The sequence below is a fragment of the Sceloporus undulatus genome, chromosome 6, assembly GCF_019175285.1.
Source record: "Sceloporus undulatus isolate JIND9_A2432 ecotype Alabama chromosome 6, SceUnd_v1.1, whole genome shotgun sequence".
Lineage (NCBI taxonomy): Eukaryota > Metazoa > Chordata > Lepidosauria > Squamata > Phrynosomatidae > Sceloporus > Sceloporus undulatus.
This window is the reverse complement of record NC_056527.1, coordinates 33,437,925-33,463,772: the sequence shown is the minus strand read 5'-3', so window position 1 is coordinate 33,463,772 and position 25,848 is coordinate 33,437,925. Positions and strand designations below refer to the sequence as shown.

General features: G+C 37.4%; 1 protein-coding gene across 1 annotated transcript in view; it reads right to left on the bottom strand.

Moving 5' to 3' along the window:
* Positions 1-689: 689 nt before the first annotated feature.
* Positions 690-25,848, bottom strand: part of GLCCI1 (glucocorticoid induced 1) — a 45,396-nt gene continuing 20,237 nt past the window's right edge. Inside the window, exons 3-8 of the mRNA XM_042471040.1 lie at positions 22,806-22,892; positions 20,851-20,964; positions 17,194-17,346; positions 11,579-11,789; positions 4,617-4,737; positions 690-3,590 (exon numbers count right to left, since the gene is read on the bottom strand). Of these exons, the coding sequence (XP_042326974.1) occupies positions 3,242-3,590; positions 4,617-4,737; positions 11,579-11,789; positions 17,194-17,346; positions 20,851-20,964; positions 22,806-22,892 (1,035 nt within the window). The 3' untranslated portion in view covers positions 690-3,241. The remainder of the gene's footprint in view (positions 3,591-4,616; positions 4,738-11,578; positions 11,790-17,193; positions 17,347-20,850; positions 20,965-22,805; positions 22,893-25,848) is intronic.

Below are 25,848 nucleotides of genomic sequence, written 5' to 3'. Positions count from 1 at the left end.
GAATAGTTTGAAAGGGGAAACCCCCACAAACTCAAGTACAACAGTTGCATACTGGTTGGGAAGTCCAACATTGAAGACAGATACATCCATTAAAGACAAAGAAACAGGGCTGTAGCCTCATCACTTCTTTTGGGGCTGACATCTCATTCTTCTTCTTCCTGATGCTTTCCTTATTATGCAAAGGTGAATGTTAACATGTAGTAGCACTAATCCTTGTCCCTAAAATGAATAGGTCAAAATCTAAAGACCAGGAGGAGGCAAATGTTGAGGTTAGGGAACCACAATGACTTCCCAAGGGGAACTGGGGGATGCTTCACATAAGTTTGGTGCTCTTTCCACAAGAAATTGAAATTTTGATGCCAAATAGCTCTTAGGGGATATGGAAGGTACTCTCTCCATGTTTCTGCCCTTGCTTCTCAACAGAAAATTACCTAGAAGTCAACCATGGGTCACCTCCTGTTTGAAAAAGGCTGCTCATTTTTTTAAATAGCTGGGGGGGGGGGGGATTGCCCCTACCCATGGGTGTATTTAGGGGCAAAAAAAGAGCAAAGAAATTGGGACCTGGGGCCAAAAAAACAAGCCCAAGGGCCACCCTTTTGCTATCCCTGCAACAGAACACACACATTCTGAATCTTCAGGAAAACTCCCACACAGCTTTCAAACAACAAAACACTATATATTGCAGGTTGTAGGGTGTGTGGGGTATTTTTTCCTAATAATTTTATTTAAATAAGACAAGAATTTCTATACTGAAAAAATACAAAACAAAAGCCACACATTTTCTCATGTGAAGCAATATTGTGTGGTAATCTGAATACTGTTTAGCACAGTGGCTAGAAATAGCAGTACAACTATGTACAAAACTCCTGAAACAATTATTTGACAACTTTCTACAGCTGTATGTATGATATATATTAGAGATCAACAACTGCTGGGAAATTTACATAGCAAAGCATTAGCTTTAACACATTTCATTTAGAACTTTCCAATATGCTAAGAACAAATGCATGTTGACAATTAATAAGCAGTTTCTCATGGGAAAACAGAACAAATCTCATCACTGTCAATATTGTACATCAAAATTCATTCTTGATCTAAAAGTCAGCAGATGGAGCTTTCTATAAACTGTACCATTGCAAACCATGACTATGTAGTTATATTTCAAAACAAGCATAAAAAAGGAAATGTGCCATTATAGTCAACTTTACTGTAAAACCTTAAAAGAATACACATTTCATCACAAGAATTGAATGCTTTTCCCTTATGCTTTAAGATACAAACAATATAGTGCTTTCACCAAGGCCTGAGATTAGCAAGGTTAAAATGCCTGTTACTGGATTGGTTTTTTAAAAATTACTGTGTGAAAATGAAACAGATTTAAGCTTCCACTCTCAGCATGCCCCTACAATCATACAACTGTACAGAGGCTGTTAAGTCTACACTTCCTAACAGGTTATTACCAAATTCTTTGGTGACGATAAGAAGGACACTGGGCTTCATTCTGCAACAACACACACATGCTATATAATTCCCATATTTCTTTTCTTAGGTACTCTTCGCTGAGGCCTTATTATAACTCCCCCCCTCCATTCTTCCTCAATAGAAAATACCAGAGTGAGTATAAATGCTGCAGCAGCTGCAGTCTTAATCTTTTCAGTTCCTGAACAGAGGAAGCAAGCTTTCTAGACTTGCATAAAGCTACCCCCACAGAACTGAAAGTAAAGACCCAAGGATATTGAGTGTCTCTTGACTTTGGGGTCCTCTTTGTATTGCAGATTATCTCCAAAAGCAGTGCTGTCACGGTTCCAGGGCAGTAAGGAAATGCTGCTGGTTGCTTCTAGGCTATGCAGCACCTGTGAAGACAACTCACAGGCTGTCCACCCACTTTCAAAGGGTGAGAAATCTACCTGCCAATGGCCTAAACCAGACAGTACTAGCAAAGGCTTTGATAACATAACTATTGCTTTTTGCTTTTTTTTCTTTCCTTTTTTTATTTTACAAAATCTTACATGTTACTTAAGAGATTCTTTTTCAAATGCCGGTGCAAAATACCCACCATACAAATAAAACAAAGTTTAGCTATCTTTGCTTGAATATATATATATATATATATATATATATATCAACCAGCACGTTAACAAACATTTCATCCGAAAGAGAAACTAAACATTATTTAGATTTTTTTAAAAATGGTAACAGTAGCATTACATGTCCTCAACTTGCCAACATAAACATGAGAAAAATTACTCCTGCAACCCTGTTGAAACCTGATTAGTTCCTTTCTTTCTTTTCCTGTAATTAAAATGAAAACATTTTTGTCTTGAATTGTTTCTCTCTCTCACACTCCATGGAATGTTTCTCATGTATAGCCTAGTACTGAACACTTTATTCACAACTGCTTAACAGTCATTAACTGTGCAACACGTGAAACCTTTAAATGCCAGTTTACACAATGAAATGACAGTAAATGCAGTATTTGATTTACTCGTAACCACACGACAATGTGATGCCATACATCACAATTTGCTGGTTCTCCTCATGTTTACCCACATCCAGGGTAAATTATTTCTCTAGATTTGAATGCACTTTTTCTAAGGAAGTGGAATGTAATGAGGAAACATTAATGCATAAAATAATGAAAGGCAGAAGAGTGATGTACCCTCTTTAGCTTTTTAGCTGTAAAATATTTTATATCCCAACGTGATATACATTCCAAGTTACCTGAGTTTAGACTTCGAGAGAAGTACCTGAAGCTAGGCCATAGGGTGGGCACTGTGCAACTGTTGTGGCCATTTTTTTTTTTGCATTGTATGTATTACAGAAGTTCAAAACATAAATACCTGGATAAATTGTAAACATAATCCTGAAGTACAATATTTTCCATAGAACACAACACAGCAAGACATTTTCTATTTAGACAGGCAACCTCTGTTTGATATAGAGCTTATTTATACTGTAAAATTTGAAACAGAACACAGGACACAGTACTAATCTGGCCAAACATTCTATGAAATGCATAGTCTCCATTTAAAATGCTTAATGATACACAGATTCTACAAGCATTCTGTTCTTCCCACCCCAATATGCACACACACAAAAATGCTGAGTAGGAGCATTTCTGTCCCTGCCAAGAACAGCACTGAAATACAGAAAGGAGCTGATAAGTAGCTTTGTTTCCCCACCCCACCCCAAAAGATTGCCACTCATGCAGTTGAGTTTCAAACTGATACTCTGCCTTGCTCTAAATTACCACGTAGTTTTGAGAAGAGGAGTGGTCTTCAGACTGCAGTTCTTGTAAAAGCTGTGGTGGCTGCTGGGATGGCTGCTGTACTAAGACCTCCACAGAGTCCACTGTGCTGGTGTCATCCGACAGAGAGGAGAAAGAGACCCGAGAGGAAAGCTGCTCAACAGTCAGAGTACTCAAAGCTGTGCTCTGACCAGAGTTTGGAGAGTTCTTAAGTGTCAGGTCAGAAGCAGGTAATAAAGGACCCAGAAGTTTTACAGGACAGAAAGCTGATCCGGTCGGGATGAAATTAACCTTGTTTTTGTCAGGACATGAAAAGAGAGGGGCTGAGACAGGCTGACGAGTCCTACAACAAAGTGAGTGTAAAAGAAGTTAAAGTTAAACAGTTGAAACAGATCAAGTTTATTGTCGGTTTTATATGTTGCCAAAATATGAGTGACACGGAATGGGATTATTTGACGGATGGGCAAACATCTTCCATAGTGGTAGTCAGCTGACTGATTCACAGCAATAAGTAATAAGTATACCAAAATCTCCAACTGGACAGCAATCAGAGTATTTACAAATTTTAGCAGTGATTCTGATGCACTAATCAGGTTGTAAACCCAGCCATGTGGGGTTTATCAGCAGAAAAGTCCCAGCACCAAACACACATGAAATGGCAGCATAATCTGAGACAGCTGTTTCTCTTCCCTCAGCTTTCCTTATACTAAACTAGCAAGACTTTTTCATTTTCTAAGCAGAATCCTCTGCTAAATTGTCCCAAAGCACTTTTTGCTAGGGCTTAAACAACATACTGGGCTTCAGCAACTTGCCCATGCACAACAAGAACTTGCCTTCCTTCTGTGACAAATGGTCCCTGATATGATAATACAGGAAGGGGTGGGAAGGGGTGCATTGCATTTGTTCTGCTTTTATTATCTATCTCAATCTCTCTTACACACACATACACACACAAAATACCTCAAGAAAAATGTCAAGTTTTACTGAGACACTAGCCACAGCTGCTGTTGCCAGACCTTAAAAGCTAAAGAATTAAAGCTAAATTAGTATCCTAATAAAGGCAGCTTTATAAAGGTTGCAATATACTGGTCAGAACACTAAAGAAAGCACAGCTCAGCTTGCATTTCCCCCTTGGTTGTGCTTTTATAAATATAGGTCACATGGTCAAGAACAAAAATGCTCCATTCCCCCTCAAGCTTACAGGAGCACTTCAGCTTCTTCTCTGTGCAAACCTGACAAAAGTGCTTTGCTTCTGAAAGGAAAAAACCCTCATCAGCTGGAGTAGTTTATTCATCTGCAGTTGAAAAAGGTCCAGTAAAAAGGTTCCCTGCATTTGCAGATCCCAGCTGATATAAAAGGCATTACTTACGACATTTCCTCAAAGACCTTCACTCGCTCACATCCCTCTGGGGGCTCTCGTTTGAACATGTAGCTGTTGTTGGGTTTAGGAGAGGAGGCATACTTGGGCAACGGTGAGCTACTCCCACTGTCTGAAAATTTAAAGCAGTTGTATTACTAGGGATTGAGAGTGCTTTTTAATTAAATTTGATTTCCAAACATGATGGCTTTTGCACAACTTTACTGCTAATGCCAGCTTACTTCAAATCACAAAACTTTTTTTACTGCAGGCTACTTCTAGCACTCTGGTATAGCACATTTCTTCTGAATAAAGGCTTTGGTGAAGCCGTAATCTACCATACAAGAGCACATAATAGGATATTTTTATCCCAATGCTACAGACTGAATAAAGCGGAGCTATAATCCTGGAAACAATTAAGTTCTTTATTATGCATTTCAGAAATGTAAATGATTAGGGTAATACGTACAGCATATGCAAAAGAAAAGCAAGTGGTTAATGGTAATATGAAGTTCAGCTGTGTCTGGTCAATGCATAAATCCTGTAACTAAAAAGTATTCATAAGTAGCTTTTGAAATACGAAATCATTTTGAAATATTGTCCACAGTGGTGTAATGTACAGAAAGAAGCCTAAAAGGGAACACAGTGTACATATAATACCGATGCTAACATGTGCTTCAATCTGTTGTATAAATGAGCTCTATTTGCTTTTCATAGCTAACACACCATAATTGTTTTTGTTAACTCTTCTTCTACCTTTGAATGCCCATATCATAACAGTGAAGTCTAGTCCATCTAGAGAGAACTAGAGTGCATTCCACCAAGCATATCTCTAAGAGTGCACTACAGAAGAATATGTCTTCATGAGAAAAGGGGCTTGGAGGGTTCCTTTGCTAGATTCTTAAATATCTTGCGTATGTTTTTCAAACAATGGCATCAAAATTAAAAAAACTTTTAATACCAAAACTACAATTCCCACAACGTTTGGTATCTTGTGGTAATAACACCTGAATTCACCAGAAGTTCAGATGTGCTTACACACTTAAGGAATGATTAATCAGAGATAAAAATGAACTGCTTAAGAAAAAATAACATACCTAGAACTCCCAGTTTATCTCTTTTTCATCCTAGAATAGGTGGTCATATAAAAAGAAATGGAGAGTAATCTATATATTTATATGCTGTAACACTGTGAAGAAGTAGAACATTATAATTTTCTCAAATCCCCCACAAGTCAAAGAAAGAATAAATTCCAGGATTGATTTTAGTGTTTGAAAAGCTGAAGGTGACTTCTGCTTTTTAATCTATTCCTAGATACCTTCCTCCCAATCATTCAGAAATCAAATTCTGCTGAGAAAAACCCACACACATGTACAACAAAACTGAAAGATTTTATTACCTACAGGGATCCAGCAGTAATAACTTCCTTATCTATACAGAGTCAACAGAATCATTGCAATGATATCTACCCAAGAGTTATACTGGGTAGCTACTGTGAATGTTTATGGAAACATCTTTACATCTACATCTTTAACTTTAAACAACAGTCCTTCCAGCCTTTCTTTTCTATAGATATCCAATGCCATATGCCCCCAAATCCCCTTTAAAGCACTTCATATATATTTCCCCCCATACAGAGGCAGCCCTAACATTTTAATAGTAGAGCAAATGCTGTGTAGTAAGCAGTTTTCATTAACTGAGAGTAGCTGTACTAAACAGATGGCCAACCAACAATGTTAAAGGTGCAGTTTGTTACCAAGAGGAGGAGAAATTTACTTATGAGAAGTGGACTTCAGTTTCAGAATCCAAAAAGTAAAAGGCCGAAAACCAGCATCTTCCTTTGTCAAGCAAGGTCTCAAAAGTGAACCGGCAGGCTGTAAATAGCACAGGGGGTCACCAAACTGAATTCTAATCACTGGCTCCCCATGGAGCTGGCACTTTTAATGCAATAAAACTGCTTCTAATCACACTACAGGCTGGGCCCTTTCTCACCTCCCCTTCCTCACACACACAACAGGTGCCATTAACATTTTCTCCACTCCCTGCTGTGCAAGATCACTCTCCCATCCCACAGCAGACCATGGGTTCCTTTTGCAGACTTTATGTTCATTTTCTTTTGAAAATTTCAACCTATTTAAAGGAGTCCTTTATAGAAATGTAAAGCAAACAGCTGATCTGATCCTAAGAGCGGCAGCGGAGCCTGTGGTCAAAGCACAGCCTCAGACCGAAAAGAAAAGATGCTTTAGAAATGTAAAGCAGGTCTGTGTCTGGCCAGCAGGTTAGCTCTCCCCACGCTTGATCAATTATTAACTTCCATTTTTTATTCAGAAACACAGTCAGACCCAGCTTAAAGCTGATTTACTACTGAAAAGTACAATGGAAATTTAGCTGAAGAAGAAAATAAAACCTATGACAGCGAGCAAGAGACAACAAAACCTTTTGCTACCATTTTAAATGCCTTTTTAGCATAAGACATTCAAACTGAACACGTCTCCTTCCAAAACAACTGGTATATGATGTTAATCAACTCTTTAGCTTGAACTGTCATAGAAAAGCCTTAAATGTTCAGGCAGCAGATGGCGATTGAACCTGTGAAGGTTGGCTCCAGAACAAAATCTCTATTCTAGAACAGAGAAGAGGAGAAAGTGCATTCAACAATGAAATAATTGTGTGCTGTGTGTTATCGTAACCACTTACCTAATCTATCAGGAAAAGAACATGCATCAAACAAATCTGGAAGTAGGGCAGGGCAGAATGAGACTGTAATCATTACTAATGTCTCTCTCAGGTTTTTTTTTTAGCTCTTTTTCTTCTTCCCACACCCCCAATAAAAAACACAATGAAAGACACTTTTCTAATTAGGGGAAAATTCTCAAAAGGGAAATTACTGTATTTCAATACACATTTCAAAGTCATTCCATGGACAAATACAGCAGTAAATTACTCTACAAATTATTTCAAGATGTTTCTAGAAAACTGCTTACTCTGCATATATGATATAAATAAATACCCCTGACTGATTTAGTAACATGTACTTGGCAGTTGAAAACTGTATTCAACAATAAAAGAGCTGCCCATGTTAGTTCCTGATACAACAGATAAGACAGGAAAGGTCTACGAATCAACATCCCCACAATCCTATTATTAAACTAGTGCCAGTGACTACAACCCAAGAAAGTCAACAGTTAAAAATGAAGTAATAAGTGACTGTGAAGCTTCTGAACAAACAGAACGTTCACCATTATTAGCTGTGTTTAAGTCAGTGGAAGAATATAATAATGTTCAGTAGGAATTTTTTTGGCCCAAGTTACAACATAAGAAAATCTCATGCAGCCTAGCATATGTACAAAAAATAGTATTTTGTTTAGTAAACCTGTTATTCCTCTGTGCTGAATTAAACATAAAACACATCTGTTTTGGCAAACCTACTTTTTCAGTGACCCCTGGATTAGAGAGCAGATTGCACTGCTTGTTATCAAATTGTCACTACTGTACTTTCAAGAAGAACTCCTAGCAGGCAACCACTTGTATAAATACAAGTGATGATGTGCAACCATATCAGAGTGGCTAATCAGGAAAAAAGTGATTTGCAGATAACCAAAAGAAAATTACAATTGTGGCAGTTAATTTATTCTTTATTTATTCTTATTCTTTATTACAGCATCCTCCCAAAATAGGGCTCTGGACATCACTTACGGCCAGCGAACAAGGCAAAACATTGCCCATGGGAAAGGAAATGTGCCAATTCTCAGGCTAAAACTCTGGAACACTATCAAAACTAGATGCTTGAATCAGTCTGTTCCACGACATGTAACCTTGATTTTTTTCCCCTTATCTCAACTGTTACAATCTAGTTGAGTAGGAATGAATGGTAGGTTAACTGGATAAATTTAAGAACAAAGTTCCTGCTACCTTGAAAGAGGTTAAAGTATACTCTTTTCCTAAAGAGGACCTCCTTGGACTCAAGATCTGTATGAGAACTACCATTCTACCGCTAATACTCTCATTTTGGGTGAGGTGCTTAAACATGTGGCACTTGGAGAACATTGGATGGAAGAATCTGATTATCTGGACTCATTTCAGTCTGGTTTTAGATAGGTTGTGGCAAAGAAATGGCCTTAGTTGCTTTGAGTGATGGGTGAAAGGCATGTGGAGTGCTACCCTACTGATCTTCCTGGATGTCTCAGCAGCCCTCAATAACCACTATAATCACAGTATTTTTACTGTACCACCCTGAGGAATGGGAGTAGGAAGCACCATGTTAACACTGGGTCAACCTCTACTTGCAGGGCTGTTTTGAGAGAGTGATACTGAGGATTTCCTGTTCAGCTCCTTAGCTATTAAGGTGAGTGGTGTCACTGGATTCCATCTTATCCCCCATACCATTTAATATGCATATAAAGCTGCTGGACGAGGACATCAGAGGTATGCCGATGGTACTCGGCTCTACTTTCCCTTGGTATCAGAGTTAGTTGGGGCTGTTGCAGGTGCTGGACGAGTGCCTAGATGTTGCAGTCAGCTGGCTTATGGCCAATGAGATGAAGCTAAATCCTGACAATAAGGAGGCTCTTTGTACTGGTGATTCACAAGTCTGGGAATTGGATAAACAGTCTATCTTGGATGGAAGTGCACTCTCCATGAAATAATAGGTGCGTAGCATGGAAATACTTCTGAACACAATTTTTGTCACTGGAGGCTCTGTGGACTCTGTGGCTTGGGGTTTTTGGGTTAACTTCTACTTGTCAACCTGCTATGGCCCCTTCTGGACAAGGATAACTCAGTCATAGTACTTCATGCACACCTACCTGATTAGACTACTGTAATATATTCTATGTGGGGCTGCCTTTGAATATGACTTGGTAGCTTCATCTAGTGCAAAAGCCAGCAGTCAAACGGCTGACCCAGATATCATGTGAACACCACTTAATGTTGGTCTTAAAGGAATTGCAATGGCTGCCAATAGATGGGAGAGGGCCTTCTCAACTGTGGAACCTATGGAATGTCCTCCCCTTGAGAGCTTGGTTCAACCTTCAAAACCAGTTTTTTAAACTTGCCAAACTGTTTAGTATGTGCTTAATCTGTTTAAATTATTTTTATGATTTTAAGATGTTTTAATCTACTCAAAATGATTTTACCTGTATACCCGCCCCTAAGATATCATGATATAGGGGAGGATTCAAATATTTTAATCAATTATTACTGCTGTGAAACTTTCATTCAACACAATACACAATTTATAATTATTTTATTTAATAATCATAATGAAAGATCATCTTTTTAACCCATGCTTTGTAATGAAGCACATAAAGCAACCAGGCTGTGATGTTCCTCAGGCTTTTTTCACTTGCATGATAAAAGAAAAAGAGTCTGAGTGACTCCAAATGAACATAAAACAGAACTAAAAGAGATGGTAAAACTGCATGTAGAGTTAAGGAAGCCTCCATGTGTGGTGACTGCACACATAAAACAGAGAGAATATGGATGAAAACAGCTCAGGTGGAGCTGGAGACAGGAAGGAAGGAAAGAAAATGGGGAGGAGTCATGTTCATGAGCATGTGAGTGAACAGTTTCTAATGAAAGCGAATACCTATGAAATAAAGGCAGAGTGTACAAAGTGACTATTTACAAAAAGAAATTAGAAAAATTAGTATGGAAAGATGGAAAAATAAAGAGGAACTGGCTAAACATGCTTTAAAATTGGGAGAAAGACTAAAGACAAACCTTTTTTTTGTGGGGGAATGATATATGAAACAAAACAAGGAGAAAAATAATTATTCCCCCTTCTCCTCAAATTCGGTTGCTTTTCCATTTGTATACCAGGCCTGAATTATGGTGTTATTAATATAGAAATTTTCCTATTGACCTATTTTTTTATATTATCTTTATTGAGTTTTATACAAGTTTAAAACAAACCTATTATCTATTTGACTTGCTTTTAAATATAAATATGCAGATAAATTAAATTCTACAACCATCATCAATTCTACAAACAAGGCATGTTTTGAAACTAATCATATTTGAGTTTGGCCAATGTCTACAAATATCTTAGATGCTCCATGGAAGAAAACTCCAATATAAATGAATATATACACTTACATCAAATGGCCAGCCCCAAGTAAAGAAGATTTACTGAATCAATGAGATCAACAAGTAATCAGTCAAGTCAGTGGGTCTATTCAGGTTGGGACTAGTCCATAGCTATATATATTTTCCCTCATTAAAGCCTAAAGCATAAGCTTTGCAAAAGAAAAAGGAAAGCCAAGTTTCAAAGTGTGCTGAATTCCATGCTCACTGTCAACACCCATGCTTGTATAGCACTGAAAAATACACAAAAGCATTGACTTTGCCCAAAAGCTACAAACATTGCTACTTAATTATGACAGACTACAATTTACACATTTGACTGGGAGTAACTTACACTGAATTCAACAGTACTTACTTCTGAGGAGATAAAGAAAGAATTGTACTCTTAAAACCACTCATTTTACAAATAGTAAAATATGGCCAGCGATCACTCATCACCAGAGTCATTCCCATGTCATAATATTTTGTGCACTGAACTAGAATAATTTTATTATGTTTCTAATTTAATTTTTGCTGCCAAATGAACAATCCAGGAAGAACAAAATGAAGGTTTCATTACTTAAAAACAACACAACCACAAACTGGACTCACTTATTTGACCAACAATTCAAACACTGTTTTGTATGGAACATCTCCTTAACACTTTTCTTTAATGTTTGATTCCACAGCCTTCATGAAAAGAGATAAAGACTTGTTTGCTGTGTTTTTCTGACATTTATGGAAGATGTTTGTGAAACTGCACAAACAAGAGGGAAAACGTGTAAACAAGCAAAAACAATTATGAGTGGTTTTCATTCACATCAACAGGACAAAAAAAAATTGATTTAAGCACAATGAGGGTACCACTGAGTAGAAGACAGCCACGATCAGCGATTCAAATGGGACCTCACCTTTGTCACGGTCATATAGCATGTCTTCTGTGGAGCAAGGACTCCCATCCTGAGATTCAGGAGGACAAAAGGGAGAGATGCAAGGGGAATGGCTGCTGCAACTGCTGCTACGCTCCTGGACAGAAGGTGTTTGTGTATCAATGCTGCGTGTGCTGCTGCTACGATAGTGAGCAGGTAATGGTGCTCTTCGGCCATCAGGAATATCCAAGGGCTGCAATGAAACCAACATTATTAAAATGCATGGTTACAACCCTATCTCCTGCAGTGAAGTCTGAGATCTGGAGGGCACTTTGACCTGTGCTAATTTCTTTCAAGCCAGACATGACCTTGTGAGAGGGAGGGAAGTCAACTTCCTACAAAAGGAGGCAAGTGACACAATGGCATGCTGTTCATCAACTCATTTAGTGCAACAGACTGCATGAAAATCCCAGTCACTGGAAAGTGCAGCTATATCCTTAAATAAATGTCAGGGCACTTCAGCAGTTAGCCCACATGCTGAGATTTATCCTTACTAAACAAATGCTGTTTTAAAATAAAAAAGCAACAATTTGAAAGGAAACAAAAACAAGACATTTTTGATTGAAGAAGACACAGAAAGTGACACTGTTTTAAAAGGCTATTATTATTACCATGACAGATAATCAAAAACCTTTCCCTTTGCAAACATCATGAAAGGAAACAACCAAACTCTCAGCTCTGAAGCTGTTCCCTGAGATACTGCCCTAAAGGTTAAGAAACAGTAAGGTACAATATATCTAAACCATTGCAGATTAAAATTTATACAAATTTTAGATAAAAGATAAAGTTAGTTTAAAAAATCAAGCAATTTATCAAGTCAAAACATTAAACAATTAAAACATTAACAGTCATTAAAATATTATACACACCATAAAACATAAAGAGCACAGCACATCATTAAAGGCCCACCCCATTCAATTTCCAAAAAGTCTGGTGGCACAAGAATGTTTTCAGCTGTCAACAGAAGGAGAACAAGGAGGCAGCCATCCTAGTATCCCTAAGGAGGAAGTTCTAAAGGCCCTCTCCTTTGTTCTCACCAAACAAGTCTGAGAAGGTGGTAGGACAGAGAGAGGCCTCTCCAGATGATCCTAAAGCTCCAATTGGCTCAAATAGCCTGGACCCAAGCTGCATAGGGCTTTATAGGTTATTACCAGCACTTTGAACTGAATTGTGTCAACGTAAGGGCTCAAGATGTATGACTTTTGCTCTTCTTTCATCTATTTTTTAAAATTTATGATTGTTTCATACTAGAGAAGTGTCCAAAAACGTCAAGCTACTACATAGCATTGCGTGACTATTATTTGCTATTTGACATCTTTAATTTGTTGCCTGTTTTACTGAACCCTTTCCTGTATTGTTATGTATTATTTATATAATATTAATACATATGGTTTTCAAAATGGGTTTTCTACAATATTCGTACAGGCTGACTATTCTTTATCTGGTACTTTTGGGCCCATCAAAAAGTGACACTTTAGCTTTCTGATGGTTCAGTGTACACAAACTTTGTTTCATGCACAAAATTATTTAAGATATTCTGTATAAAATTACCTTCAGACTATGTGTATAAGGTGTCTACAAAACTTAAATGAATTTCATGTTTAGATTTGGTTCCCATTTCCAAGATATCTCATTATGTATATGCAAAATTTCCAAAATCCAAAACCAAAATGAAACACCTTTGTGGAAAAGGGAGAGTCAATCCATGCAGAATCTTTTCCCCCTAACGTATTGCACTGATTTTAAAATATTTATAAAAAATAAATATTCCAAGTTACAAAAGCCTCACTTCAATGTGTAAAATTCTGTGAATCACCTCACACCCCTGTTTATCTAAGAGCTGTATATACTCATGTATAAGTCTAGACATTTAGATTAAAAAATTGACCAAAAAACCCTGAGTGGACTTATCTACGGGTCATAGCAAAATCCCGAATTTTGGCCACAAAACTTGCCCTCAATTTATAGGTCAGGTTGACTTATAGTCAAGTATATACAGTAATAATTACCGATAATTTCTTTAAAACACATGGAGAGTACACCGATTAAATTTTGGCTAAATACAGTTAGATTAAGGTATCTTACTAGGAAAATGTGGATCACCATGAGGAGACTCAGAAGTGAACAGTAGTGAAATGTAGAAATACTGAGTCTGCTAACTGAAGAGAACATCTAAAATGGACAAAACATTTACTCTTTCTTGAAATAATATCATAAAAAGAATGTGAAAAGGTCAAGGAACACAAAAGAAGAATGGCTCAAGTTCCTGAAAGCAAGATTTAGAAGCACATTCTTATCCTATAGTGCTGCAAATATTACTCCTGCATTGCACAATACTATTTTCTCTTTCATTTTTATCCAGGGCTTTCAATGCATCAGACCATTTTTTGACCTGGAAATAAAGAATGCAGCAATTCCACTTCAGTTTTTCCCTCAAAACTTTTAAATGGAACCAACGGATGTATAAAAATAGCCTTGCTTTCCTGTAAGATAAGATATATTTCAGGATTATTTTCCATTTGCTTTGTTTACAGCCTGATTTTATGAACCCACAGCACTTGTAGCAGTGGATTTTTAATCCATAGCAAGGGTTTTGCATTCTTGTTTGAAATACCCTGCTCCAAACTACTTATTTCTATTATGGCTATCATAGAGTTCATCTGGTTCTAATGACTCAAAAAGGCTCACAGTCCACCCTTCTCTTATGCGGGGATCCGTTCTGGACCCGCCTCCCCTGCGTAAGAGAAAATAGGTGGATGCTCAAGCCTCATTCAAATGAATGGGGCTCGTGCCCGTGGCGGGTAAGTGGTGGTGGCAGTGCATGGGGTGTACGCCACAGAAGCACACCACGTTCATGTGAATGGGATGCACCGCTCCAAGTGTTCCTGCGCAGCTTTGAGCATATGCTCAAAGCCGCATATAATGTGCCTGCGTATAACGCGGGCACACTGTAAATTAAGAATCTGTCAGGATCCTGCTTTTGGGTAGGGAAGGTCTGAGTTGGATCGTGACATCTCTCACCTTTGAATGGTAGCATTTGTACTGATAACAGTCTCAAAGTGTCTTCTGGTGCCATTGCTGGGACCAACTTATGGGCCGACGGAGAACGCTCGTATTACCCCAGTCCATGGGTAATACTGATGGCCCGAAAGTACCTTAGAGAGCAATGGTATTCTATAAATTGAATTAAAGTTGGTGGAGAGGCCCACTCTTAGCTGCAATGTCAACCATCTTAAGAGACTGCTCCCACAGATGTAATTGAAAGTGGGAGAGGCTGTTCTTCAGTCCATGTGCAGTTAATCCTCTACAAATGGTTCAGGACAAGATGCCCTTTTCTCAGACAAAAGAAGCACTTTGCGTGTCTGTACTCCCCCCAGGACACACAGCTCTTGAAAATGGCCTTCAAGGCCATACAAAAAGAGGTGGGGCCCCTGCTTGGGGTTTTGAGGGAAGGGAATAGGAGAGATGCAATATATATACATAGGACCACAAAGAAGGGAAGAAACTACTAAACAATGGAAGCTATTCAAAGAGATGTGATTTCAGCAATGGATGAAAAGGAACTGAGTGAGGAGTAGCTTGAGGCCCCAGGTGAACGTGCACCTGAAGGGACTGGGGTTCTTGCCAAAAGCTATTTAGCTCTGACTTATACCATATGAAGCTTTGTGCAGGCAGAAGAGCCATTTGTGTGAGGCACAAAGACCACAAAGAAGAACACAAACCTCTAAAACTCCAATGCAACCCCCAAAACCTACAGTTTCACTTAGCCCTGACCAAAAAAAGATGTTCTTTCCAGACATTTTCTATTTCCTCCAGCACGATTCTATGGTATGCTTCTTGCAGATGCAGACCATATAGTTGTGCTGGAGGATCTCAAAATGCCTAGTGAGGTATTCTCTCTAGAATATTTAGGTCCTCCAGTGCAACTCTATGGTTAACATGATTCATTTCAATATTATCCACAGTTTTGTATTTTCATGATAAATCTGGGAACATATCCCCCACAGATACAGGAGTCATATGGTATATGCTTTCTTACCCAGTTCTTTAATGACATATTTACAATAAATTATGTTAATTATTATTTACTTCCTGCCTTTCTCCAACACAGGATACAGGGCAGTTCACCATAAGGTAAATCAAAGCATATAATAATTAAGATTTTAAAATTTAAATTTATGATGATACATTTACAGGAAATTCTGTAAACCATTCTGTGTTGTCTTAATGCTTCTTTTTAAAAAAAACACAAAACAGGTAACTTATCTTTCTTCATTCCACTGTATGCTTACTAGCAGAGTAGCAAGTAAGCCTGTGAAAAGGCATGATCTCCCAGAAATTCTCATGAGAACCTGAGACATGAATCTTGAAAATGATTAAAGCCTTTGACCTAAAACAAGACTTCCATTGCTGTTATTGAGCAGATCAAATAAAATTAATTGTTAGTCATTCAGCAGAGACCTATCTGTGTGCCTAAAAATTACATTATGCAACATAGTAATTTACAAAGAAACATAAAACTATATAGTACAGCTGGAGATACAGAAGACCTGTCCTGTGACTTAAATAATTTTGACTTCTCCAATAATGTTTAGTTCTTGAGTTAAAGAAAAACATTAGATCTGGTTGTTTCCTTTGGAAGTGGAAATGTCTTGCTTCATAACAAAAGCTCTGGCAGCAATCCAGAAAACCACATAAAACTGAAGAGTCCTAATGAAGCCACCACAGTTCTTCCTCATGTGCTGCTGGATCAGACTCACATTGCTCAGTACTGCAGAAGGGTAAACCTCCAATGTCCAGAAATAATTTGTGAGAAAAAGAGGATCAATTTTATATGATAATTTGTTTGCTCACTAGACAAGCATCCTTTAATTTTTAATAAAATTGACACTGGTGTTCTAATATGTATTATATCCCACCTCTTTCCAACATAGGACACAACACATCTGAAGCATTACTCTCCACATCTTGCACCAGTTAAAAATGTAATCATCATAAGCGAGTTTTAAGATCAGTTCTATTATTATGATTCAAATTGCAATGCTGAAATGTAGATTTTTAGACACCCAGATTGTCTTACTACCATTACCACAGTTAAATAAAGTAATATACAGTGCACTCTTTCTTTATGCGGGGGATCCATTCCGGACCCCCCCCCCCATGTAAAAGAAAAAAAATGGATAAGCTCGAGCCCCACTGGAAGTAATGGAGCTTGTGCCTGCCTCGTGGTGCCGCACATGGACTGCAGTTGTGTGCCCCATTATTTCTTCCGGAATGCACAAGGCTTTTTTCCGGCATGGGTGCACTGTACACTGATGTTTTTGTCACCTTACACTGTCATTTCCCTTGAAGAATATATAACTATTAACTGAAAATATTTACAGGTGTTTGCCAATATCTAATATTTTAGTTAGCATATGTAGGATATCTATTTTGTTGTGTGCCTTCAAATAATTTCTGATTTATAGGAAACCTAAGCGACACCATGCTGGTTCTATCTATTAAATGATTGTAACTCAAGACATTTTGCTAAATTCATACTGCAGCTAACTTCCATATTATGACCTTTAAAATAACACTCTTGCCATCAACCTTACCTTGGACACTTCTTCTTTTCCACTGTTCTCTTTGATGAACACTTTCTCTAATTCAGGGCTAATTCCTTCTACATTGCACGAAACACGTGAAACAGTTGATTTTGGCACTGAAATATTTGACAGTGGCATAGGGACTGATCTTGAGAGAGAAGCCTTTAGAGCAAGCAAGAGATATATCAGTTCACTTAAAACATATAGGTGCAGTGTTTACAAGAAAAAAAGGTTGAGTTTTGAACTCAGTCTTAAAGTACAGAAATAGCAAACCAAAGAGATATGCAGTGATTTTTTTAAATCCAGGAGCCCAACAGCAACTGCAAATTTCTGATGAAAATGAGTCTAGCCGACCACTATGATGAACTACTCTTTCAACCATCTATGTAAAAGGACACAGCACCAAACAAAAAACAACTGAACCAAACATATAACATAAATTGAGCAAATTCATATTAACAGCCACTTCTCTGAGACAGCATGGTGAGAAGGAGCTGGTGACAGAACTTTGTCTCATCTTTGTGCTGTTCTGTCCACTGTTAATCCTACTACAGTTGTTCTTAACTTTAGTTGTACCCTGTCCCCCCTCTTCCCAATGTTGAGCTAGCTCTCCATGAAGCAACTGCAAGACTGACTGGTCCTACTTGGTACACCCTTATTGTTACTGCAGCCTTTTAAATGTAAGCAAGTCTTAGATAAGAGTGCCTGGCATTTCTGAAGAGAGCCAAATGGTGAACTATAGAAAGCAACTGATCCATCCATCCCTTTAGGATTTGTTTCAATTGTTATTTACCAGTTGAACTAAGATGGATACCTTGTTTCTAATTCCAGCTACAGTGGGCAAATGTTTATAATTGCCTCCTTTTTGAGTTCTTTACCAGATCTAGAGTCTGATCTCATACAATATGCTGAGAAGGGAATTCCACTGAATACAATAAACTTACTCTTAGTTAAGGGTGTAACAATTTAGTCTTATGAGTGATTTATTAGCAAACAGATTGTGCAGGAAGATACTTGCACAATACAGTCAAGGCAGAACCAAACCAAATGACCTCTTTAGTATTTAGATAACAATCAAGATTCTACCCAAGCATACTCCATATCTTCTAAGTGAGATTACAGATGCCACAATCTGCATTACAATCTACACTATAATCTATACTACAGTATTTGATTAAACATTTCAACGTGTTTAAGGAAGCATGACTCCATAAAGAGTGAGACACTGAAGTAGCATATCTGACTCAATACGGAATTCTTCAGAAGAAGTTCAAAAATGTTGTAGACTAATACATGGTAATCACTTCTTGAGATATTGCATGTGTACACACATGTGCAGCTAAAACAGATGGATATAAAAACAAGGGTGGGAAGCCTCTTCCAAGCCTCAAGGGCTGAATTCTATTTCAGAAAGGTTCTCAGGGTATACACTCCAGTAGTGGATGAGTCCAAAGGCAAAAATTATTTATTTATTTATCTATTTATTTAATACCACATCTTTCTCCTGGATGAGGAACCATCTGGTTCACAACATGAATTAAAACAAGGTTGGAAACCAAACTATGCAAGTATTTTAGTTTAAAGGCCTTACTGCCAAGTATTCTTGTATGTCTTAGGAATTTTAATTTAAGAATGGGAAAAGGTTCCGAGCAGCACTGCGCAGGCGCAGTGAAACCCATTTGTATGATTCGCAGAGACCACGAAGAAGAAACACAGGAACAAAAGCTTGCAAAGGGGTATGTGGACACCAGAGGAACACCAAAGATCCAGATTGGGATGCAGGCAGCTGCATCTGGCTCCAGAGTCTGAGGTTCTCCACTTTTGATATAAAACAAAATCACGTATAAAAATTGTGTCATTTGAACTGACACATTTGTAGACTAATATAGATATGAAAGAACATGAATGTGTGCACAAAGCCCACTGTAATAATGTTTCTATTTGAACATTTGAAACGATATTCAAGTTAAAATTTGAAACTTGATGTAACACAAGCACATGAATTACTGAAGATACTGACAAAAATCAAGTTGCAATCTGGTCAGCTATTGACAAAAGTTTTTTTTAATGTATTGATGCTTTTCTGAAAATGTGTAAGTGCTGTGAAAATAGCTACATCAGCCATACTTGAATTAAACAAAATATGTTCAGGAGTGTTTGGCACAACAGCTATGACATTTTTTCCAATGTAGGTGGAAAAAAACATACTACTGGGGGAAAGTTTCAGATAAAAAGCCAAACCAAGAAAGGGGAAAATCTAGTGTACCACAAACAAAAACAAAAATCTGCCAGTGGGGCAGTAAGAGTGTCTTGAGGCACCTTAAAGACATAATATTAAGTCAAGTATACTCATTTTGAAAATAGGGAGGTTGAGTTGCTGCAGTTCTTCACAACTACAGGAGAGCAGGAGCTACTATCCACAGCATTAACCTCTTGAAGAAATGAATTGATTGGACTGTCTCTTACTTGTCAAATGCTACAAAAGGTCTTCTGTTGTGTGCAACGTTTCAACAGTAAGTTTTTTTAAAAAAACATTAAGAGTTTCACTTGCATTTTACTGAAAAGTATAATTTAGGGATGAAGCAGACAGCTGGGAAGGAGAGGCCTCTGGCTGTGCCAGGTCGGGACCATAGCAACTACACAGTCTTTTTCCAAAGTGGGATACTGCCTAAGGTCCCAAGCAATGTGCCACAGGAACCATATTAAAATGACTCCTTTTTTGCTCCAGTCCTTTGAACTGGAGTGCATCATCTAAACACCATGCCCCCAAAGCAGCCAGAAGCTGCTTCTTTTGGCCCATGTGTTTCAGGCCTTAGACTTCTGCACATTTCTTAATATGTGTAAGAAAATGAATAAAAGCTCTTTGTTTTATTTGCCATTATAAAAGCTAAATAAAAGCTTTTTTGTTAGCTACCAGATTATTTGTTAGCAATTTTATACCACAATCAATAGCAAGATAATATATAAATGTGAAACAAGAAGTAATTAAAGAAGGTGATAAGGACAAATTAACTTTATTATTGGTTTTTTGTGGGTTTTTCAGGCTATGTGGCCATGTTCTAGAAGATTTTCTTCCTGACGTTTCACCAGTATCTGTGGCTGGCATCCTCAGAAAATGCTTGCCTGGAAAAAGTGGGTCTATATATATTGTGTGAGCTTGGGAATGCAGGAGTGATTTGCATGTGTATTGTTCTGTGCTGATGGCAGGCCTCAGGCTGGGAGGCTAATGCCTTTATTATTGCTCTTTTGCTGTTCCTGCAGTTAGTCATTTTAGTTAACTAACAAACATTTAGAAGCACAGATTTTCTATATTACTTAAAGAGATTTATAGGCAAGTTACCATGACTAAATAAGTGGTCAAGGTATCCATTTTATTAAAATTGACAAACTGAAGTTCTTTAATCTATTGGACTATCTTGAAAGCTAAAATCATGTCTTTCCTGAAGGTTTAATTTTTTTTAAAAAAGCAAGTTTCTTCATCTTTTTCTAGGACTACCTGCAGCTTGATTATAATGGACTATAATTTTATCCACAATTAATATTGTAAAAAAAAATATACAAATTTAAAATGAAAACAGGAATTCAGAACTGGAAAGGATATTTACTCTTTTATTTCTCTCAGGTGAGGGGGGAATGCTGCTTGAACAAGCTCAATGGGCTGCTTACCTGAGTCTGATTGATTGCTATATGGTTGCCATGGAGAGGTGACTGACGTTCTTTTTCTTTATTGTGACGACTACTCTGTTTACTGCGCTGGAGCTGCTGCCTCAGTTTGGCAATCTGATGAGAAGAAAATCAAACTAAGAGGAATAGAACACACACTGCTCACATCTTCAGATTACAATTGGGGTGTGTGTGAAACCAGTCTTAACAAATACTAACTGCAAAAATGCCATATCACACTCTTAAGACATAAATGTAGGTTGTGACTGCTGCTTACTGCATAAAATTTAGCCATCCTCAGCTAAGTTCCCTGTTCTACACAGTTAACATATTAATGCTATACATTTAGCTGAACAGAGTACTTTTATGATACTTTAGACAAGATAAAGTGGTACATTTGAGAATCGCATATCTAAATGTTCATAAAAGCTTAATGACGTAAATCATATACCGCATCTACCTTGGAAAAAGGATACATTAATCCTGAATTTGTCTCAGGAGTTCTGAACATTAATTCTGAATTGTTTCTAGAATTTTGAACATATTACGTCTTCAAAGACAAAGAGGTGCTTTGTATCTGCAATACTAACATTTTCCTGCTGCAGAAAATGCATTCCCAAACATTATTGCTTACTTTCTTCCACTGAAAAGCTCAGTAGCTACATAATTGATCAGAGTTGCAACCTTTCCCATAATAAAACAATGGCTTTTGATCATTTGTGTGTATAAGTTAAAATAGCTCAATGAAGCTGATCTTAAGCTAACAGCCAGGTAGCAATACTAGCTAACCAGAGCAAATCATCCAGGAATCAGTTCTACAGAGTTTGGAGCTTCTAAAAAAGTGTGCATGGGTATGTTCCTTCAAGTCACCTGTTGACTTATGGTGGCCCCATAAATTTTAAAGTGTTTTCTTCAGCAAGGAATACTCAAGAGGTGGTTTTGCCAGTTCACTCCTCTGACATATAGCCTACAGCACCTGGTATTTGTTGATGGTATTCCATCCAAGTACTAACCAGGGCTGATCCTACTTGGCTTTGAAGATCAGAAACCACACTAAAAATAAGAGTGCATTTTGTTTGTCCTATATAGAAAAATATATACAGCACAATTCAAAAAGACAATTAATTATGCTTCTGTGAGTTGTAATCACAATACTCAAGTAACATAGAAATTTTTCTAACTTTCCAAAAATGTTACCCTTGTATTCAATCCACTCAATACTTTAAGTAACTGCTATCATTTTTGTAGTCTAGGTAATTTGGTTTCTATATTGTTATGTGCCTTCAAGTTGACTCCAATTCATAAGATTTTTTTTGGGGGGGAGGAATTTTTCCTAAGAGATTTGCCATTGCCTTCCTCTAAGGCTGAGAGCAAGTTGCCCAAGGTCACCCAGTGAATTTCCATGGCTGAGCAGGGATTTGAACCCTGGCTTCCCTAAGTCCTAGTTCAACACTCAAGCCACTATATCATTCTGACTTACTCCTAATTCTTAATATTTTAGCAGAACATCTCAAATATTCAATATCCATTTCTACAACATCAGGAAGAGTTCCTTAAAGATGATACAATGACTTCTATTTCCCGATTCAAAGTAATTAACTATATTTCATGTTAGAAATGACTAGATATAAAGACCACAAGAATGTGCGGGCCAGTATTATGCTGCATTTCAATAATCTCTTCATAGATATTTCAGAAGTTCACACGACTCTGATCATCTATTTTTTATCACATATCTAACTGTGGAACAATAAACAGTTCATATGCCAGTCTTCCCACAGAAATCTACTCTGACTCCCCAACGCTTGCTATTCATCTATTCGGAGGAACCTTAACTTGAAAGATGGAGCAAAAAGCATGCTTATGCACCCATGAAAAGGTGCAGAATACTTAAACAGCATTTTACTGTAAGAGTGAAAACTGAGGGCTTCCTAGTTGCCAGACTGTTAAGCACTTACTTCTTTGAGTTGATCAGCGCTGCCCCATGAAGCGGAACGCTGATGCGATCTCTTTTCTAATATCTCTTCTGCCCAACAGCTAGGTGTCTAAGTGAACAAAAACCAACAAGTATGATTTGATTACTTGCTTTTGTTTTAGACTTAAAACTCCAAAATAAATACCATTTAGAATTTATATGTTGAATGCTGAAGGCATATCACATTCACAAATTCTTACAGCAACCTTGAAATGATGGTATTATTATTAATATTATTATTGCAAATAAAGACTGGGATTGAGAAAAAGATTGGTTTGCCTAAACTGTGAGCTTGTGATGAAGACAAAAGACTTACTGATTCACAGTTCTAGCCCCTATATGCAAGGTCTCTATCAAAAACACAAAATAGGGAGTGTTCTCAATACTTTGCTAATCACATTTTTCATTGACATTATAAGGACATATGAATGCCCATTTTAAAAACATGACTCCATTAATAATTCATAGCTAGAAACAACACAGCCAATGTAATATGGAGGTTGCAAGCTGCCCTTCCATCACATCCCCCACTTTTTTGTGCTTCATCTGTTATACTGAAAATGTGGCTTCTAAAGACAAGTTGAGCCACATGAACAGAAGCAGATGTGGAAAGAATCAAAACAAAGGGGGCATTTATTTAGAAGTGTGGAAGTAACATGCTTCAGTGTAACAGCAAAACACAGATTCCCTGACAATAATTTAAAAAAAAACAAAAAAACATTTAGCTGAAGAAAAGGAATAGATAACAGCCCCACACAAAGCCAAATCAATTTTGAATCACAAACTTCAGAACCTGAAATAAGGCTGGAGGTATTACCGCTTACACCCAAATGAAAATCTATTTACTCAGTATCATTCATCAGATTATATTAATCTTTTTAAACATTAAACGTCATCATCAACTGATTAATCCATATTTTAATATTTTGATTCTACAACCTATCATTTGTAAGTTAAATGATTAATGAATTATATTTTAATAGACTAACAGATATTTGCATACCACTGCATTTTAGTAGTATCAGGGAGAAGGCATGATGTGCTGGACTGATTCTCCCATCATTCATCACCCTAGGCTATGCTAAGCAAGAGCTAATGAGTAGTGCCACAAAAATATGATCTTGTTTACTTATTCTCATATCCTTAACAGAGCGCAGATGACGTGACAACAGCAGACAAATAAGGATACAGGCAACCAAACAATATATTTTAAAACAAGAATGTGCAGAAGTTATATTAGAATCTGATGGCTTTCTGGATGATTTGTAATAAAAACGGCAGACTTTCAGACTCACAATTATTCAACAAAAAGGTTATCTGATTAAAATCCCTGCTTGGTAATAACTTAAGCTGTCTATTTGTTGTTCTATGTGCAAGTCACCTGCAGGTATGCTCATGACGTAGTAGTGATTCTATGGCTCTACACCAGCCATCATTTTGCACCTGGTTCTGGTTGTTATGGAATACTGGTATATTTGAGGTTACTCAGCCTACACTAGTGCATCCTTTAGAATACAAAGGCTTCTTTTTATTCTGGCATTCTCCCACTGATTTTATTGAATGCTGTTCACATCTACCCTCTTGGGCAATGTAACCCACTGCAAGTGGACTATGCAAGACTCTCACAAATCTCAAGTGGATAAAGGTGTGATGTGGGAGGAATATAGGAAAGACAACACCATTTAACCACTATGAAGATGAGAACACATCAACAAGCCCAACTGTTTTCCCCTCTGTGTCTTCCATATACCAAAGGTCTCTAGTCTCATTACTAAGAGCAGTAGTGGAAATCATGTGATCCTTTAGATGTTGTTGGATCACATCTTTTAGTATTTCTCACCACTGGCTAAGATTACTAGAGCCGCTGGAAATTGCAGTGCAACATCATTTGGAGAGCTGCCCTGATACAGAGGATGTAAAGAAAACACTGACTTATGAGACAACGAGAAAGAAAAAAGAGGAAGAAATCTGAGGGCTGCATGGTATTTACTCTGGAGAAAAGAACCTCACTTGTCCAAGCATACAAGTAACTACACAACCCAAGGGATAAAAGTCAAAACATTCATGCAAATACTTGAGTGCATGAAAATCCTTTCATAAGATTTCTTTCTTGTCTTCCTTTCTAGAGGGACAGAATCATGTTGACAGGACCTCCAAGTCATCTGCCTACCATGGGAAAAGAGGATGAACCAATATGTTACAACATAGGTATACTGTAGTACATATGTATTACAGCTCTATTGGGTAAAGGCTCCCAGGAGCAGTTTCAATCAGAAATCTCTCCTATACAGTTACCACTGTGATTTTTTTTATGCTATTGTAAAAAACTTCAGGAATTATAAAAACAAGAAAGACGAACATGAATGAAGATAAAGAAATACGCTTACATTGCTTATGAATGATCAGGGATGGGGGAACAATCTAGTGGTGGACATTCTTATTTGTATTTCTTTTTTCTTTTTTCTTTTTGGTCTAAAGCTCATGTACTCAACTAACTACAAAATAACTGTTTATAACTATGGTTTTTAAACTAAAATTCAGCTGAGATCTGGCCAAATAAAATTTAATGTGCATGCTTGTGATAATGGTGCTATGAATTATATCCAAAGTAATCCTTTGAACTATAGCTTCCTTAGGCAGCTGAGAATTCTCTAGGGCTGCATCTGCACTGCTGAAATAAACCATTTTGATCCCAATTTAATTGCCTAATAATAATAATAATAATAATAATAATAATAATCTATTTATATCCCGCCTCTCTACAAAATGCAATGGAGGTAGCTTACAAGATTAAAATATACAGTCTGAACCCTCAATCCACCCCCTCTTAAAATACAATTAAATAATGTAGAATTTAAAACATAAAACATACTTAAAAACAATACAATAACTGTGGTGAAGTCAGGTCAGCAGTTAGATTTTCTTTCTGCTAGCCAGAGAACTATTTAGGAAAGGCCTGCCGGAAGAGATCCGTCTTTATAGCTCTTTTAAAGCTGTTTAGAGTGGTAATATGACGGATCTCGTCC